The 17,581-nt window shown below is 34.9% G+C and overlaps 2 protein-coding genes across 2 annotated transcripts in view; one reads left to right on the top strand and one right to left on the bottom strand.

The window, feature by feature from the left end:
* The window catches only part of LOC128546283 (von Willebrand factor A domain-containing protein 7-like), a 22,751-nt gene extending 10,934 nt beyond the window's left edge, over window positions 1-11,817 (bottom strand). Inside the window, exons 1-4 of the mRNA XM_053516669.1 lie at window positions 11,347-11,817; window positions 4,130-4,243; window positions 812-985; window positions 132-195 (exon numbers count right to left, since the gene is read on the bottom strand). Of these exons, the coding sequence (XP_053372644.1) occupies window positions 132-195; window positions 812-985; window positions 4,130-4,243; window positions 11,347-11,527 (533 nt within the window). The 5' untranslated portion in view covers window positions 11,528-11,817. The remainder of the gene's footprint in view (window positions 1-131; window positions 196-811; window positions 986-4,129; window positions 4,244-11,346) is intronic.
* LOC123559956 (uncharacterized) overlaps window positions 1-17,581 on the top strand; it is a 23,186-nt gene extending 5,605 nt beyond the window's left edge. The window contains exon 2 of the mRNA XM_045352135.2: window positions 13,694-17,581. Within this exon, the coding sequence (XP_045208070.2) occupies window positions 14,606-16,573 (1,968 nt within the window). The 5' untranslated portion in view covers window positions 13,694-14,605 and the 3' untranslated portion in view covers window positions 16,574-17,581. The remainder of the gene's footprint in view (window positions 1-13,693) is intronic.

Here is a 17,581-nt window from a genome sequence, read left to right as displayed (position 1 = left end):
TAATATCGTGTGTGATAATAAAAGAGGTTAGTTCTCTACCAGGATTTAATTGTGTGAATACTTAAAACGTGTTGAAAATCACTAAAACTCTTCCCCTTTGATGTTTCCGAAATTTGTCCAGCAGTACTTACCCGCACGCAACACATGTGTCTACGCTTGGGGGAGCCACCGGCATCAGTGGCCTGTCGGGAATGCCTACATAATGTAAAATATGTATATTCATCAAATCCATTGAAGCCAAATTAATATTATTACAAAGTTTTGCATACTTATATGTCAATTTGAGATTCGTTTACTGTATCGTTTTTTTCAAAGAGTATAAAAGTCGTTCAAACGTTAAATTTACAAAAGACTTAGTATTTAAAAAGTTTCGTGCAGAAATAGCGCACAAAAAGAGTGAACCTATACTTAAACACAAATGTGCACTTTTCATGTTTTGGTAACTTTTATTCTACATAGTGTCCAGTTGTAAAATTTGGCAAGTAACAAAACACAACAATATATCGGTCAAACTATGGCTAGGTCTTACGTAATAGCCCGGATAGTACTTTTCGCACGATTTCCACGTGCAGCATGTATACATAGGCGCAGATCGTAATATTTGTTTTCTTTACATTCAGCTGCACATGCACGCATGCGAATATCACTTTAGATTTCGAAATATTGAAGCAACAAATATGCCGTCAGCGTATTGATGCTTTGATGATGTTGGGTAGAGGCGATTCCGTCACCGGATTCTGAGGAAAAGTGAAAATATAAGGTGCACAGTTTTTTGCGTTTAAGTACATTTTTTATCTAATTTGGGACATACCTAGGTTCTTGAAAATTTCTGTATGACCTAGTTCTACCCAGTTTGTGTTACTGTAAAACTTCAGAAGTAGGTGAAAGATCTGTCCAAGAGTTTCTCGTGCTGCTCTATAACTAGGTTTGTGTGGTAATAGTGTCTGTATCAGGCGATCCCGGAGTGACACGAGCAATCCATGTCCTACAATTCATTCAGTAAAATTCATGGCAGTCATTTACAATTAAAAAGAAATATGTATCATTACTGATACGTACTGTGGTGAAAAAACAGGTTTATATCATTTTGTTAAGTTCCGTTCTATATTCCTTAGTAGATTTTATTTTAAAATATGAACATATGACATACATTATCCTGTGTTCAGGAACGCGTACGTCTTAAATGCTTTTATTTTGAGTCAATAAAAAAGAAATGGCCGTATTAGAAGTTGCAGTTTTGTTGTTTACACCAGAAGTTGATCGTGGAAATTTGATACGTTTGCAAACCCCCATGAGGATTGTAGCAGTTATATTATGAAATAAGGTACTGCCTCAGTCGTGCATCGATCCAACTTCAACTCATCCCATAAGATTTGAAAAGAACTGTCTAATGACAGCATCGATTCCACATCATTTTACAGGTAGATTTTGGAATAACAACAACACTGCCCATATTTGTACTGATGTGCAAGACGTTGCGGTTCGGACAAGTTACGTGGACGCTTATTAGGCACAAGGAAAAAACGTATTATTCCAAGAAATCCTGAGTCACGTGCCGGAAGGACACATTTTTATTCGATAGTATATAATCTCATTCGGTATATCAGATGTTACCGTAGATGGATCGATCCCGATCCGACGAAAATCGGTATGACCGATTCCCTAATAGAGATTTTCAACTTACTTTGACGCGGACAGCGGACTGCGTACTTACAGTAGGGTTTTTCTCAAAATATTTGAAGGTTCGCAAAAAAGAAAACATACTTAGAGTATATATGATTCTTTTACCTATATGTGTAGTAACTTTTGCCTTCACTGTACAAATAAGTGTATTGTGATATGATTATCTGCTATTATGCAATACCTACGTTTGAAAATATATGGACAGTGAACAGGCTACATTTAAAACACGTAATCGCAATATTCAGATGTCATCTAAATACTCTGTCGCATTTTACTTGCGTTAAGCAGGATCTGCAATTATCCGTATGCTTTAACATTTCGTTTTTATATTTTGAGACATTTCTGGCGTTACTTAACTTCCGCCCGAATCGAACGACATGAAGTGCGAAGTTTCGAACCCACTTTACTATAATACCTTACCTTAATATGTTCACGCATTAAAAATATAACTTGAAACATGGATTTGAAGATAAAGGCGATTCCTGGTTTTAATATGTGTCCGTCAATACAATTCCTAGACTAGTTTTCCCAACAACAAAGTAAGAAAAAATGCGGTACAAAATATTATTGTGAAAAAAAACAAAAACATTCTGAATGAAATGAAAGTCCGTTTAATTTTTGTTGCACAGTATAAATACCGTGTTCTCGTAGACTTCTGTACGAAAACGTTAATTGATTTTCATTAATTATGATAATTGTATCTACTGTTCGATAAAATAGAAGTTTTATTGATATATCTTGAAAGATTTAGTTCAACACTTTGTCTAAACATGCAGGAAGTTCTCATACATGTATCGTTCAACCCCGTTGAAACGAGACCCAGTAAATAACCGTATTTTAGCTAATGAATGAGTCGAGTATCAGCATGTTTGGAAATAAACAAAGGGAACAGCCTCTTAGTATTTACATAATCTGATATCAGAATTGCATGTTAAAATGTGTTTTAAATTTACTATCTTAAAGTGACTACTCAGTATGGATTATCAGTTTCAACAGGAATTTAATCAGGCTTTAAGTACTATTAAAACTGGCTGTCAAAATGTCGATCTAAAACCTAGCGGAGACCGAAAATTGTTTTGTGAACATTAGTCCAAGGTCAAATTCAGATCATATTCAAAAACTGTTTTATGGCCAGTGCATGCATAGAATTGTCAACGAAATTATATTTTTGACACCATTTGAGCAGTTCTGTGTAGTCATTTGATACAACCAGCGTAGTAGTCGAGACTAGCCTTTATCATTATTGACAAAGCCTTTTTAGTCGGGTACCTTTTTGAACACATGCATACATATGGTATGTGTAGATACTCGGCTTTGGGAAACTTGGACAAAGATTTAAACTCATGAAAACTCACGGTATATATTACTTGTAAGACAAAATACATGTAAATCGATAATTCAGATATACATTACAAAGGATATTAATAAATCTCATAATTGTCTTTTCTCGGATAGTATTACATGCTAAATATGCCGCGGTTCAGTTAAGTTTTGCATAAAAAATGTATATACAGTTTGAGAAAACCCCAATAGTAAGTTCGCAGTCCGTGGTCCACAGTACACGTCGAAGTAAGCTGAAAATCTCTATTATGCGGAACGTTTTTAAAAGCCTCTTCATAAATTGCGAATTTATGTTCATGATCCTGACTAAAATACGAAACACAGCAAAACGCTTGGGCTAAGGTCCATAGTAGATTATAAATCATGACGCATTTGTTTGGTTTGAAGCACGTGACTACATTCCAGCGGTAGCCCCCTAATGTTCAAACATGACTTTCATTTTTTATATACTTTAGCAATTACAAACAATAAAACTCCACGTATAATTAAGTAATCGCTTTGACAAGATACAAAGTAAATCCAACAGAGATGATAACCCTTTGACATGTCACAGGTGCATTAGAATATTGATAAATAGTGTCAGTTGATGGTATCAAACGATTTGTTGATAATAAATGTCCACTAAGATGGTCCTTGAGATAGTCCATGTATGTAAGTTTTGATAACTAGCCCTCGTACTGCGGTATGGTTTGTTTGTAGGCGGTACTTTAACAGAACCCCTCTCAAGAATTCCATGAAAGTATTTTATCAGTTAAAAGTTAGAGTACTTATTTATTCTGAAGTGTCATATGTTGATATTATAAAAAAAAATTGTACACTTTTTCTGCGACCCCCTTCAAAGATCTTATAATGTCACGCCACGTTAATAGTTTATTACGATATACAGCTATTCTTTTCATCATTAGTACATGTAATACCATCCGCACCCTGGCTGTCTTTGATTAGGGTCTCCCATATCAGAATCGACTACTAGTAATCAGGTACCAATAATCTGCCACAGGGAGTTAAAACTATTAAAGCTAAGGTAGTCGCGTCATTTTACAAGATAAATTCTTACATTCTGCGAATATTATGAAATATAGAAATATTTCTCCATTTATCATACCTTCCAAGATTTTCTCATTTGCGAACGACCAGGCAGGATTTCCATGGTGAACTCGTTCTGCCGTGTTAAAGTATTCAACAATTTCTGTTACTGCATCTTCTCGGGATTTGGCATCTGTGTAAAAAAAAAACATTTAAGGATAATATTACTCTTGACGGTGTCTGTCGATTTCTCGAAACCACTCACACTATTTAAAATGTCGCCATACAACTCATAACTATGTCGGCGGAGACGTTGAACGCAATAAAACAAACATTTAAGTAAGGACTCCAGAATTTGTTGATGTAAAAACTTCTCAATTATTATACAAAGAAATACAGTAATTTGTAATAAATGAAAATGCAAAGAATAACTCAAACGTTTCATGATTTTATGATAATCATGAATAGAAACCACCTACTAGTTGTCAACAAACAGCAGTGATTACTATGCAAATATAAGAAATGATTTTTTTTCGGGGTTTATACGAAATGAAAGACAGATCGGCAAATTAACCATAAATCGCTATAAGTACGAGGAGCGCTGTCACATGTCAAATACCACAAGCTTAACGCTAAATGCAGTATGATTTTCCTATTTATCATGTGTAATTTGCACCCGGTGGAAGGATAATCTAGCCAGAGCGTTGGCACTTTTAATTTGTAGTTTTGAATACTTTTAATACGCAGAAATGTCGGCCGTCAAACACTGAATGTCAGATGTTTAATCGGCTTATTGTCAAATGATAAGAACAAAACAATTCCTTAAGTCTATGGATCACTAGTAAGTTAAGCAAGCAGTGGTCATGCGGATGTATATTACAGAAATAGTTTTTAGGGGACGACGTTATGTACCATAAGTCAGTGCCCATGGTGATAGAGGATACATTTAACAATTATTATTTATTTGTCACTATATAGGTATACAAACACAAAATATTCTCATCTGGTGCCACTGTATAGGTATACAAACACTAAATATTCTGATCTGGTGCCAATGTATAGGTATACAAACAGTAAATAGTCTGATCTAGTGCCACTGTATAGGTATACAAACACTTCAGTAGTCTGATCTAGTGCCACTGTATAGGTATACAAACAATAAATAGTCTGATCGAGTGCCACTGTATAGGTATACAAACACTAAATATTCTGATCCAGTGCCACTGTATAGGTATACAAGCACTAAATATTTTGATCTAGTGTCACTGTATAGGTATACAAACACTAAATATTCTGATCTAGTGCCACTGTATAGGTATACAAACACTAAATATTCTGATCTAGTGCCAATGTATAGGTATACAAACACTAAATAGTCTGATCCAATGCCAATGTATAGGTATACTAGCACTAAATAGTCTGATCTTGTGCCACTGTATAGGTATACAATCACTAAATATTCTGATTCAGTGCCAGTGTATAGGTATACAAACACTAAATAGCCAGCTGGCTAATTCAAGTAGTGGTACAGTTTTTCACCAATTATATTCAACTTTCCCGCTGTACAGCGTTTATTTGACAAATATTTTACTTGAATCAAATAAATCTCAGACTTTTCGAAGGCTTTATATGTAGCGCTGACAATTTAGTAAATGTAGGTAAAGGATATTTAAAAAAAGATTTTACCAGCATATTTTTTAAAATTATTCTTATGAAGGTCAGAAGATAAAGACTCCTACTTCTATCATAATTATGTCTCCGTGTGTAAAACTTAAGGTCTGTTTAATTCTTTCATTTTCGCACATTTCCTATATATGTGAATTTCTCTTTTAGTTTATAAATGTTCCTATATTCTGTTGTAAATAATGTGCACTGTAGTTTTTCAAAAAGAAAAACAAAAGCAAAACAAAAAATTAATGATAAAAAGGCACAAAAAACCCGCTTAAAAAATAAAATTATATAGCTTGTTACCATTTTTATACGCCCGTTTGAAAAACGGGACGTATTATGGGAACGCCCCTGGCGGGCGGGCGGGCGGCGTCCACAGACTTTGTCCGGAGCATATCTTCTACAAGCATGGAGGGATTTTGATGAAACTTGGCACAATTGTTCACCATCATGAGACGGAGTGTCATGCGCAAGAACCAGGTCCCTAGGTCTAAGGTCAAGGTCACACTTAGAGGTTAAAGGTCAAATTCAAGAAAGACTTTGTCCGGAGCATATCTTCTAAATGCATGGAGGGATTTTGATGGAACTTGGCACAGTTGTTCACCATCATGAGACGGAGTGTCATGCGCAAGAACCAAGTCCCTAGGTCTAAGGTCAAGGTCGCACTTAGAGGTCAAAGGATACAAGAATGAAAACTTTGTCCGGAGCATTTCTTCTTCATGCATAGAGGGATTTTGATATAACTTGTCACAAATGTTCACCATCATGAGGCGGAGTGTCATGCGCAAGAACCAGGTCCCTAGGTCTAAGGTCAAGGTCACACTTAGAGGTCAAAGGATACAAGAATGAAAACTTTGTCCGGAGCATTTTTTCTTCATGCATAGAGGGATTTTGATATAACTTGTCACAAATGTTCACCAACATGAGGCGGAGTGAAATGCGCAAGAACTAGGTCCCTAGGTCTAAGGTCAAGGTCACACTTAGAGGTCAAAGGATACAAGAATGAAAACCTTGTCCGGAGCATTTCTTCTTCATGCATAGAGGGATTGTGAAATAACTTGGCACAAATGTTCACCACCACGAGATGAAGTATCATGCGCAAGAACCAGGTCCCTAGGTCTAAGGTCAAGGTCACACTTAGGGCAAAGGTCAGATACAAGAATGACTTTGTGCGAAGCATTTCTTCTTCATGCATGGGGGATTTTGATGTAACTTGGCACAATTATACACCCATCATGAGAGGAAGTGTCATGCACAGTGCCTTTCTTTAGAATTACTTCCCTTTGTTGTTACTATAAATAGCTTATATTGTAACTTCTTCATTACAAGTTGTAGGGAAAAATCGAGACCACTTTTCTGTAGTACAACATGCATGCTACATCCAATTTTGAGGTATATTTTGACCAATCTCTACCTGGTAAAGATTTTTGTGTGGACTTACAATTTTTGTTTTTGGATTTTTTTTTTTTTTTTTTTTTTTTTTTTAAGATTAACGTCCCTTAGTTGTTACTATAAATAACTTATATTGTAACTTTTTTATAATTGACCATAGGGAAAAACCAAGACCACTTTTCTGTGGTACAACATAGATGTTACTTTCAAATTTTAGGTGTATTTTAAGGTGTCTCTACCTGGTAAGGAATTTTTTTTTGTGGACTTAGGAAAACAAAAGACTTACAATGATTACTAAACAACCACAAAATTAAAATTCATTCGCAATACAGCAGCTAGAGTAAAGAAATTTGCTGTGACGGGCGTATATTGTGACATTCTGGCACTCTTGTTAAAGCATGTATTGACTATTACGTGTATTCATTTTCTTTTGCAAAGTGGTCATATTTATTCAATGATTGCGCTGTCCAAATCACACAGTGGTTGAAATAATAAGTATGATTTTGTTTCTATGTCATTTCCGGCGCTCTTCTATAGCTGTATGCAAGGTTTACTCATTCGCGTGCCATTGCATGCATGTATCAACGTAAGATATTGTCACATACGCTATTAAAGGAAACCCAGATCTCTTTTGAAAAATATCGCTAAAAATTGAGTTAATTTACTAACTAAAGAGTAACTATTAATTTGTGAATTTTATTTTGAGCGCTGTCTTCTTTGAGCAGCAAAATTTACCGGGCACATTTTCAGTATAATTAAATTGTCAGTTTTTCATCACAAAGCACAAAACAAATTGCTTAAGAAATAATGTATAGAGATGTATATTAATACACGGAAAGAGGTTAACGTCCGCGGAATAATTTCAAGAGAGCGTAGCCCGAGTGAATTATTCTGACGACGTATAACCGATTTTGAGTGTATTAATTTAGGTAAAACACGATTTTGCTATACATTATTTCGATTCTAATATGCCCTTAATCTAAAACAGTAAATAAAATATAGTAGCGCCCTTTCTTGGTCGCAACAAAATCATTTACGTCATCGCACGTTAACGTGACGTCATTTTAGCGTAAGCGTGTTTTAATTAAGAAATAATTTATAGCAAAAGAGTGTTTTAACACTATTTCTGCACGATGGGCGGTTATACGTCGGACGTAATAATTTCACGAGGGCGCAGCCCGATTGAAATTATTTGTACGACGTATTACCTCCAGAGTGTATAAATAGCCTAGTGTTAAAACACGGTTTTGCTATAAATCATTTCGATTTTAAGGAGGTAGGTTACCTTTATATTTGTATGTGCGCATGTCCAACCGGAAGCTAACGTGACGATTTACGGTAACGTTTACGACAAACTAAATGTGTTAAATTATTCATTCTTCTGAAAACAAATCATAGACCTGTCTTCGATCTGACGCTTTATGGTTTAATAATGCAGAAATAATGAATAAATTGCCGCAGAAACGCTTCAAAACAATGTTGCCTTAAAATGACGTCATTGACGTCATGACGTTACGTGTCAGTTACCGCGCAAAATTAATAGCTTTTATCTTGAAAGTACGTAATTCTGTGCATTTTCTTTATTTTAACTATCTTCAAATAACCATTATTTGCTGAACTATTTTTTATGAGTCTTTGCTTGATAATAAAATATATTGACTTCTTCATGTAGCAATTGAGAAAATCGGACATTGTAGAAAATGGACATTTGAGGTAATACCAATGCTCTACTGGAAATTGTTGGTGGACGTTACATATTCTACGGTTTATAATCTGCATTTTTTTTATTATTTTTTTTTTTAAGATTAACTAATTGTTACTATAAATAAACTTAATTGTAAATTTTTAAATTGAGTAGAAAAAAGACCACTTTTCTTGAATTGAACTGATGTTACTTGAACGAAGCGTGACTTAATGTCATCTAACTGTAAGAATTTGGCGTTAGAACAAAGACTACAATGATTACAAACAACCACTAATTAAATTTCATTTCGCAATAATGCACTGAATAATAGTAAATTGCTGAACGCGTATATTTGCATTCTGCACTCTTGTAAATGCCAGTATGACATTACGTGTATTCATTTTCTTGCAAAGTTTTTTATTAATGAGCGCTACCGAAAATCACTACGTGTTGAAATAATAATGTTTTATTAAGCCTTCATAGCTGAGAAGTTACTCTATTCCTGATTATCATGTATCAAGTAAATATCACATACCTATAAAAGCAAGATACAGACCTTTTAAAAAATCGCTAACATGGTTAATTTACAACTAAAAGTAACAGTACATGTTAGTGCATTTATTTTGACGCTATTTCTTTACCCAAAATTACCACATTTTCATTAATAAATTGGCACTCACAAAGCCAAAACCACATTGCTTTATAATATTAGTTATAAAAATGGGAAAAGTAACGTCCAGGAAAACACGAGCCCGCTGAATATCACATTTTAAGCCATATTGAAGTAGGTGATACTAGTAAAAACAGATTTGCTACTTATTCGATTCTCAATAACCTAATACACTAAAAGTATAAAATATGTAGTTCGCCTTCTTTCCAACAAATATTACGTCATCCACTTGGAGGTCATGTTTCGTAACCGGATAAATTAGAACTTAATGAAGCAAAGAGTTAACACTAGATTTTGCACGTATACTATATACGTCGACGAATATCACACAGATCTGGGTATTCACACTATTATAGATTATAAATACCTAGTGTAAACAGGTAAACACTTCCTTTAATATACCCTTAATCTAAAACAATAGAAAAATATAGTAACGCTCTTTCTTTGTCGCAACAAAAACATTGACGCCACCGCACGTTTACGTGACGTCATTCTAGCGTAAGAGTGTTTTAACAGAGAAAAGCATTTTAGAATTGAAATTCTAGCATAAAACTGCTGTTATTGTCACTTTTCGGGGGTGTTTTAACAAGAGAGAAAACGTATGTTAACAGAGAGATTCTCGCGCTCACGTGCTGTTATAACACCTTTTTATATATGCGCGTTCCGTGGCAAAGCGTAAACGTATAACGGCCCCAAAACGGATAATTCAAATGGAAATGACGTCAACGTGAAAAAACAACTCGGATATTCCCGCGCATTTCATGGAAATTTAATGACGTTGAGGTAGAATGTATTCATTTATTAGTTTTTTTCCGCGTTTTATGCTAGAATAGCGTTAACGCATGTTCATTTCATGTTATAACATCTTCAGAATGCCTCGGGATAAGTTGGTACCCTCGCCCCCAACCAATCCCTCGGGATTCTGCAGACGTTATAACACGAAAAAACATGCGTTAATTCTACACAAGCATATTAGAAATTAAGTTAAACGCTGGTTATGAAAACCAGGCCTGTTTTTAATGCTTTAAAATTCAAAAGCGGCAAAAATTCTAAATGGTATAATCGGCAAGCCTGTTCAGTTGAAGCAGTATATATATTTCTGAAATCTTAAACTAAAATGACAGTCACAAAGCAAATCTACATTTACGTAATTTAAACGTTTACATGTAGCAATTCCGTTTGGTTTTCTAGCTATATAAGTAAAGTATGGATATCAAACCAATCTAAAAAGTGTATATACATATCAATGTCTTGGAAATACATTTTATATGAGTGAGAAAAGGAAATATTCATAAGACTCTAAATTTCCGATTTGAATAATCGCGCCTAAACCTTTGTTCTAAAATTTCATTTATAATACATTATAACATGCAACAAGTGTCAAAACATTCTTCAAAATCAAGAAAAAAGACAGTAAAATATGTTATGTCTCTGAAAACGGATTTTTTTGCAAATGTTCATACTGACAAGAGAAAACATACCGTAGAAAATCTGTTGAATATTCTTACATGGGCGTAAAATTTATTGAAACAACGTAAGTTTTATATAAAAGTTGTTTGTAAAATTGTCAATTTATTTTCAAACTGATTGTTCTGCTTCGTACGTTGTTTTTAATAGAGAATAAGGAGTGGGCGAATTTGTCCACACATGAAAAATGAGCAGGAAAAGAGACTGTTCTTGTGCTAAACCCACGATAAGACTGTGCTTTGATTTTTAACGAAGCTCACGGCATAATTTGGTTCAGAATTCAAATAATTTAGACAAAAAATATCAAGTTAAAAGCTGATTTGCATTTACATGCAGTTTTCTTCTTATTACTTTTTTCTAGAAAGAGAAAAAGGAACGGGAAAATGAACAAGTTTAATAAATTAATTAAAATTACCATCAAGTTCAATGTCTGCGCCAGCATCTTCCAATGTAAAGTTGGACATTCCTTTCCGGATAACGTCCTCCATGGTGAAGTCCGTCTCGAGAACAGCCGAACTTCGCGTCGGCAAGAAACAATAGCTGCATCCCAGCAGCTGTGACAAAATCAGCAAAAAGCGCAAAGATAGCGTATGCATAGCTCCCCACTAAACACTTTTCACTTTGGTGCTAGATATCTATTTGTCTTGTGACTGTTTTTTTTATTATTTATTTAGCGTAATTTTTAAAAAATATTTTTTTTTTACATTCCAAAATTTTCGGTAGACAAGTCACATATCTATGTTTATTTGTCTCGGCCTGTTGCGTCACATTTTTTTTTCTGAATGAGGAAGGCTGTAAAATGGCACGAAATATAGATGGACAAGTTCCGTCGTGATATGTGTGTGCGCACGGTGAAGATTTTTTTACGGAGGAACTTCAGTGGGGTCTTTAAACTTTTTATACTGTTACATTTTTTGTCCGATTCGAAACTGCTTGTTAATCATAATTTGATTCATAATCAAATATCATAACGATTTAAGTAAGATGCGCAGCAAAACTTCTAATCGTTTCTAGACATTTTTACCTGAAAAAAAAATAATTTTAAGGATTTGAAAGCCAAAAAGGAACTCTTATTGGGCCTAAAATATTCTAAATTCACGAAATCAAAACTGGCTTTGATCAGTTCAAGAATGGCATATGTGCAAAAATTTATTACATAGAAGTAAAAGTATTTTTTACAAAGATAAAAGATGTGTCGCTGTACTATATTAAAATAAGGATGATATATTATTTGTAAATATAGAAAATTAAGAGAACGAATATCACAAAGATATATATATATATAGATAAAAAAAAAATAACAGCATTGATTAAAAAAGGCCAATTGCTATTTTGTGTTGGGTGACACGGGCTAAAATACGCGTGTTTGGATTGCTTAAAACATATAACATGTATATGTAAACATATAACATGTATGCATCATTATACAGTATTTGGTTATCAAAGAAGCATGAATAATTATATTGTGTGCTTGTTCAATTTAAAAGAGTTCTATTTAATTAAATTGCTTTAGGATATTTGTTTATTTTATCATGTTACCACAGGCCAGAGCAAGACATTTGATATGTGAAGTCGAGAATAAAAATGCATTTAAGTACGATACCCAATATGGGCCTCAGTTAATAGGTAGGATTAATCAGTAATCAATGTCAGTGGATATTCTGATTGGGTGTCACTTTTTGTTTCTGTATAAGCAGTCTACATTTCTACAAACAAACGTACTTGAGATACCCAGTATGTGTTTGGAATTTTCAAGCGCTCTTACCGCGTATTACGCTGATAAAATCAAAGGTTACTAAAACAAATAATTGTTTAAAAGTGGTCCAAATATACTTATGTCACAACACTTTTTTTTCTCATTTTCATTCCTCTTTATGCCTTATCACTAAGTATGAATGCCTTCGCAATGTTCAAGTTTTTATATAATTTGTTGAAATGTTTTCTTTAGTTTGTATCTGTTATTGCAAATATTTAATTCTATAGGACATATATTATATTATAGTTTATTCAATGTAATCCAAAGCTTTGATGTACATGCCCCATGTTTTAACCACTTACTTCTAGCTTCTGATATTGCCTAGAAATTAAATTTCTTTTCATACTACCACATACTGTATCTACCACTAAAGATTAGTTTGTTCAAAAAACGCTGTTTTCATTCATGTCTAACATACTAAGTATAAAATTTTAAAATTATTTTAGAGGATAATTCGTTAGTATGGCTACAGCCAAACATGTTGTCTTCATTAAATCAAGTTATTATTATCATCATTATTATTATTTTAACTAGAATAATAATATTATTATTATCATCGTCATCATCTTCTTTATTGTTACCATATCATCATCATTATAATAAAAGCATAGGTCGATGTAGTTTCTTCAAATGAAAAATCGTGCTTTTGTGTTTTTCTTTGTTATAAACAAGATTTGCGCGTGCGCATGAAATGTGGGGAACAGGGGATTTATGACCGAATGGTTAAGGTCCTTGGCTACGAATCACTTGCATCTCAATGTTGTGGGTTCTAAATCCCATAAGGGTTGTAGGATTCTTACATGTGAAGAAGTGATCTAGGCAGAAAACAGAAGGTCTGTAGTAATACCGAGGCGCCCGCCCGTGCGGGAGTGGGGACACCTCAGGTCCACCATTCCTCCACCATTTAATACGTAAAAGTCGTCATATGGTCTATACATTGCAGAACGTACCACTGTTGCTTTATTCTTAATAAAACCCAAATCAGTATGCTTTTACTACTTTTCAGGTTGGGAATCCAGTATAGCAGTATACCACGGCGTAATAATATACTAGTACCACGGCATAGCAGTATATATACCTCGGCATAGCAGTATATATACCACGGCATAGCAGTATATATACCACGGCATAGCAGTATACCTCGGCATAGCAGTATATATACCACGGCATAGCAGTATACCACGGCATAGCAGTATATATACCACGGCATAGCAGTATATATACCACGGCATAGCAGTATATATACCACGGCATAGCAGTATATATACCACGGCATAGCAGTATATATACCTCGGCATAGCAGTATATATACCACGGCATAGCAGTATATATACCACGGCATAGCAGTATATATACCTCGGCATAGCAGTATATATACCACGGCATAGCAGTATATATACCACGGCATAGCAGTATACCACGGCATAGCAGTATACCACGGCGTAATAATTTACTAGTACCACGGCATAGCAGTATATATACCTCGGAATAACAGTATATATACCACGGCATAGCAGTATATATACCACGGCATAGCAGTATATATACCACGGCATAGCAGTAAAGAATACAACGGCACAGTATACCACTGCATAACAATATACAACGACATAGAAGTATACCACGACGAGACAGCAAACGTTTGCAAGGACACAGAGCGGGCACTATCATGTTAAACAAGCATCACTTATCAGCGAGGTCGTTATCACTGTCTTTTTCTAGTAAAAAAACTGTTTTCTGCAAATGACCAGAAAGTTTCAACAAATATAATGATCTGAAACAGGCCAGTTACCAGATTGACCTGCCACTAGCGACAAATCCAGCTATACCAAATAATGTATATGTGATCTGGTAATATCCCGTGCAAGATATCAAGATATTTGAAAAATACTATTCATAATACAGTCTGATTGCGACAATGAAAGAACACTTAACGTATTGTAAACAATGTTTTCTACTGGCAACATTGAGACGAAAATATGTGTTGCTTGCCCTTCTGTTAGCAATACCAGCAATTGTGTATCTGTACAATCCCACTATCACGATTCAATACTCGGCTAAAACTCATGGAAGACCATGTAAACTTCATGAACTAGACCCATGGGACAAAACTCTAACTCAATATCTCAAAAATCCTCAACCAATCCAATGCGCGTCGAAATTTTCTTTACTCTTTGTTGACGAGAAAGGATATTTGCAGTACAACAAATCCGCCATGTTGGAATATTCTCTGACGTCACTGAAATGTGTGTACCATCTGATTCATCGTGTTGACGGAGATAATGAAATTCGCTTGGACGATGGAATTCCATTTGAACCTCCAGTGTTCGTTAATAATAGGCTTTTTCGCGTCTTGTGTAGGAATGAAGAATCTGAAACCGTGTATGACTTTGTCCACCTTAATGTTATGTGGAATGATTCACAAGAAAAACAACAGAAAATAGGCTACGAGTCGGACAGTGAACTTAGCATTCTGTATTTCGGATTGGACTCAGCTTCACGGTCACATGCGCTGAGAAAGCTTCCAAAATCTTATAAATATCTGAAAGAAACTCTACGTGCTTACGATTTTCGTGGTTATATGAAAGTTGGACTGAACTCGTTTCCAAATATCATTCCTCTATTAACCGGAGAAGAACACTACAAATATCATATGGAAAATATTCTCAGAGTTTATCTAGACGAAATGCCTTTTATATGGAAAGAACCGCCAATAGAAAACTACGCTACATTTCACTCTGAAGATCGCCCTGATATATCAACAATGAACTATCTAAAATCTGGTTTCAAAAAGGCGCCAGTTGATTATTATTTTAGACCCTTTGGTTTAGCTATGAGTCAGATTAATCCGGTTATAATGGAACCGTTAGGAGAGTCCACCTGGTACTGTTACGGAAATAAGGATCATTTCTTATTACAAATAGATTATCTCAAAAGATATCTTACAAAATACAGCAAACGTTTAAAATTTTCATTTCTCTGGAACAATCAAATTGGCCACGAGAATTTTATATCCCTGGGTCGCGGTGATCAGCCGTTGTACGAATTTCTGCAATGGATGAAGTCAAATGGTCATTTAGAAAGGTCAGTCCTTATTGTTGGAAGTGACCATGGATTTAGGTTAGGAGGAGCTAGCACGACATACGTAGGCAGAATAGAGAATAACATGCCTTTTCTTATGGTGTACATACCCGAAAAACTCAAGCTGAAGTACCCATGGCTGCAAAGGAACTTGGAATACAATACGAAAAAACTGACATCGCCGTTTGATGTCCATGCAACTATGCTGGATGTGATAAACGGAAGATTCAGGGAAACGTTCTCAGAAAATGTTTACAATTCGAGAACTAGTCGCAGTTTATTTTCGAAAATACCAAAAGGTCGCACATGCGCAGACGCTGGTATACCTGCTCAATATTGTACATGTTATGATTCAACTTCAGTTAGTATTTCTCATCCAGTGGTTGTAAACTTAGCAAAGTTTGGTGTCCAACACTTAAACTCAATGTTGCAAAAATATCACAATATTTGCCGGGAACTGACACTGCATAATATAACCGAAGCTAAGGTTATGTATATAGCCGAAGGTGATAGTGACAATTCTCATATAGATAGAAAGCCGGGATTTTTCAAACGGCTGCTCGGCAACACAGAAACTGACGAAAGTGGTCGGTATGTTATAATGTTGTATACAAAACCAAACAATGGACTGATAGAAATAATGATTGATTATCAGAAACATGCCGCCGACGGGTTTGAAAACAAGATGGCGGTGATAGGTGATCCTGTAAGAATCAACATTTATGGGAACCAGTCGCATTGTATAAATGACTCGGTATTAAGACAATATTGTTTGTGTTTTGACGTCGATATTTCGCACTTGTGATTTAACAAACTCGGTTGATCTGAAGTGTTGTACACTGTCTAGATACTTGCCTTAACACAATCATAATGAACATTTTTTGAGAGTGACTTTAGTTAATACAAAGTAGTACCTTACCGAATCGAAGTTTTCAAACTTAGACTTGTACCAAAAATGGCGAGTTTATATTTTTCCGCAATTTAACTTTATAATGCATTTGAGCCGCGCCATGAGAAAACCAACATAGTGGCTTTGCGACTAGCTGGATCCAGACCAGTCTGCGCATTCGCGCAGTCTGGTCAGGATCTATGCTGTTCGCTAACAGTTTCTCTAATTGCAATAGTCTTTCAAAGCGAACAGCATGGATCCTGACCAGACTGTGCGGATGCAAAAATTTACATTTTTGTATACTGCTTAACTTCTGCAAAGGCTTTTTGTACTTTTGTGAGCAATACTTTTGAACTGTTTTATAGTATGTGAACGTCAGAAGGGCTTTTGACATATTAGAACTACATCACAACATTGCATACTCGACTCCTACAGGTTCCATCTGATTAAAATGAAATTTGGTGTACTTCATCAATATGTAGTGGACAAGTGAATATCATCGGGGCTTCCATTTCTAACTTTCGTTCTAGAGTTACTGCGCTTTTTGAATTTCGAAACAGTACAATTAAATCAGAATATTGTGTACTCAACTTCTACAGTTTTCGTCCAATTGAAATGAAACTTCGTATATTTTCATCTAGTCTACTGAGTATGTAAAGAACATGACTGTATTATATTTATTTGCAATAGTCATTTATTTTGTAATATCATTCTTTTACTTTTTGATATAACTGATTTGTTATGTTCAGATAGATACTGCTTTTGAGGTGTTCAATATCTAATTTTTTTATTGACCTACCTCTCTTGAACTTTGATAAAGTGTGCTATTTTCTTACTATAGTGTGGAATATTACAAGCATTATTGATATTTTCGTATTATTTACAAGCTTATTGCTATAAATAAATTATTAATAAGCTGTTCAA

The sequence above is a fragment of the Mercenaria mercenaria genome, chromosome 10, assembly GCF_021730395.1.
Source record: "Mercenaria mercenaria strain notata chromosome 10, MADL_Memer_1, whole genome shotgun sequence".
NCBI classification, from domain to species: Eukaryota; Metazoa; Mollusca; class Bivalvia; order Venerida; family Veneridae; genus Mercenaria; species Mercenaria mercenaria.
Note: the sequence above shows the minus strand (reverse complement) of the source record. Positions and strands in the feature narration are given on the sequence as shown.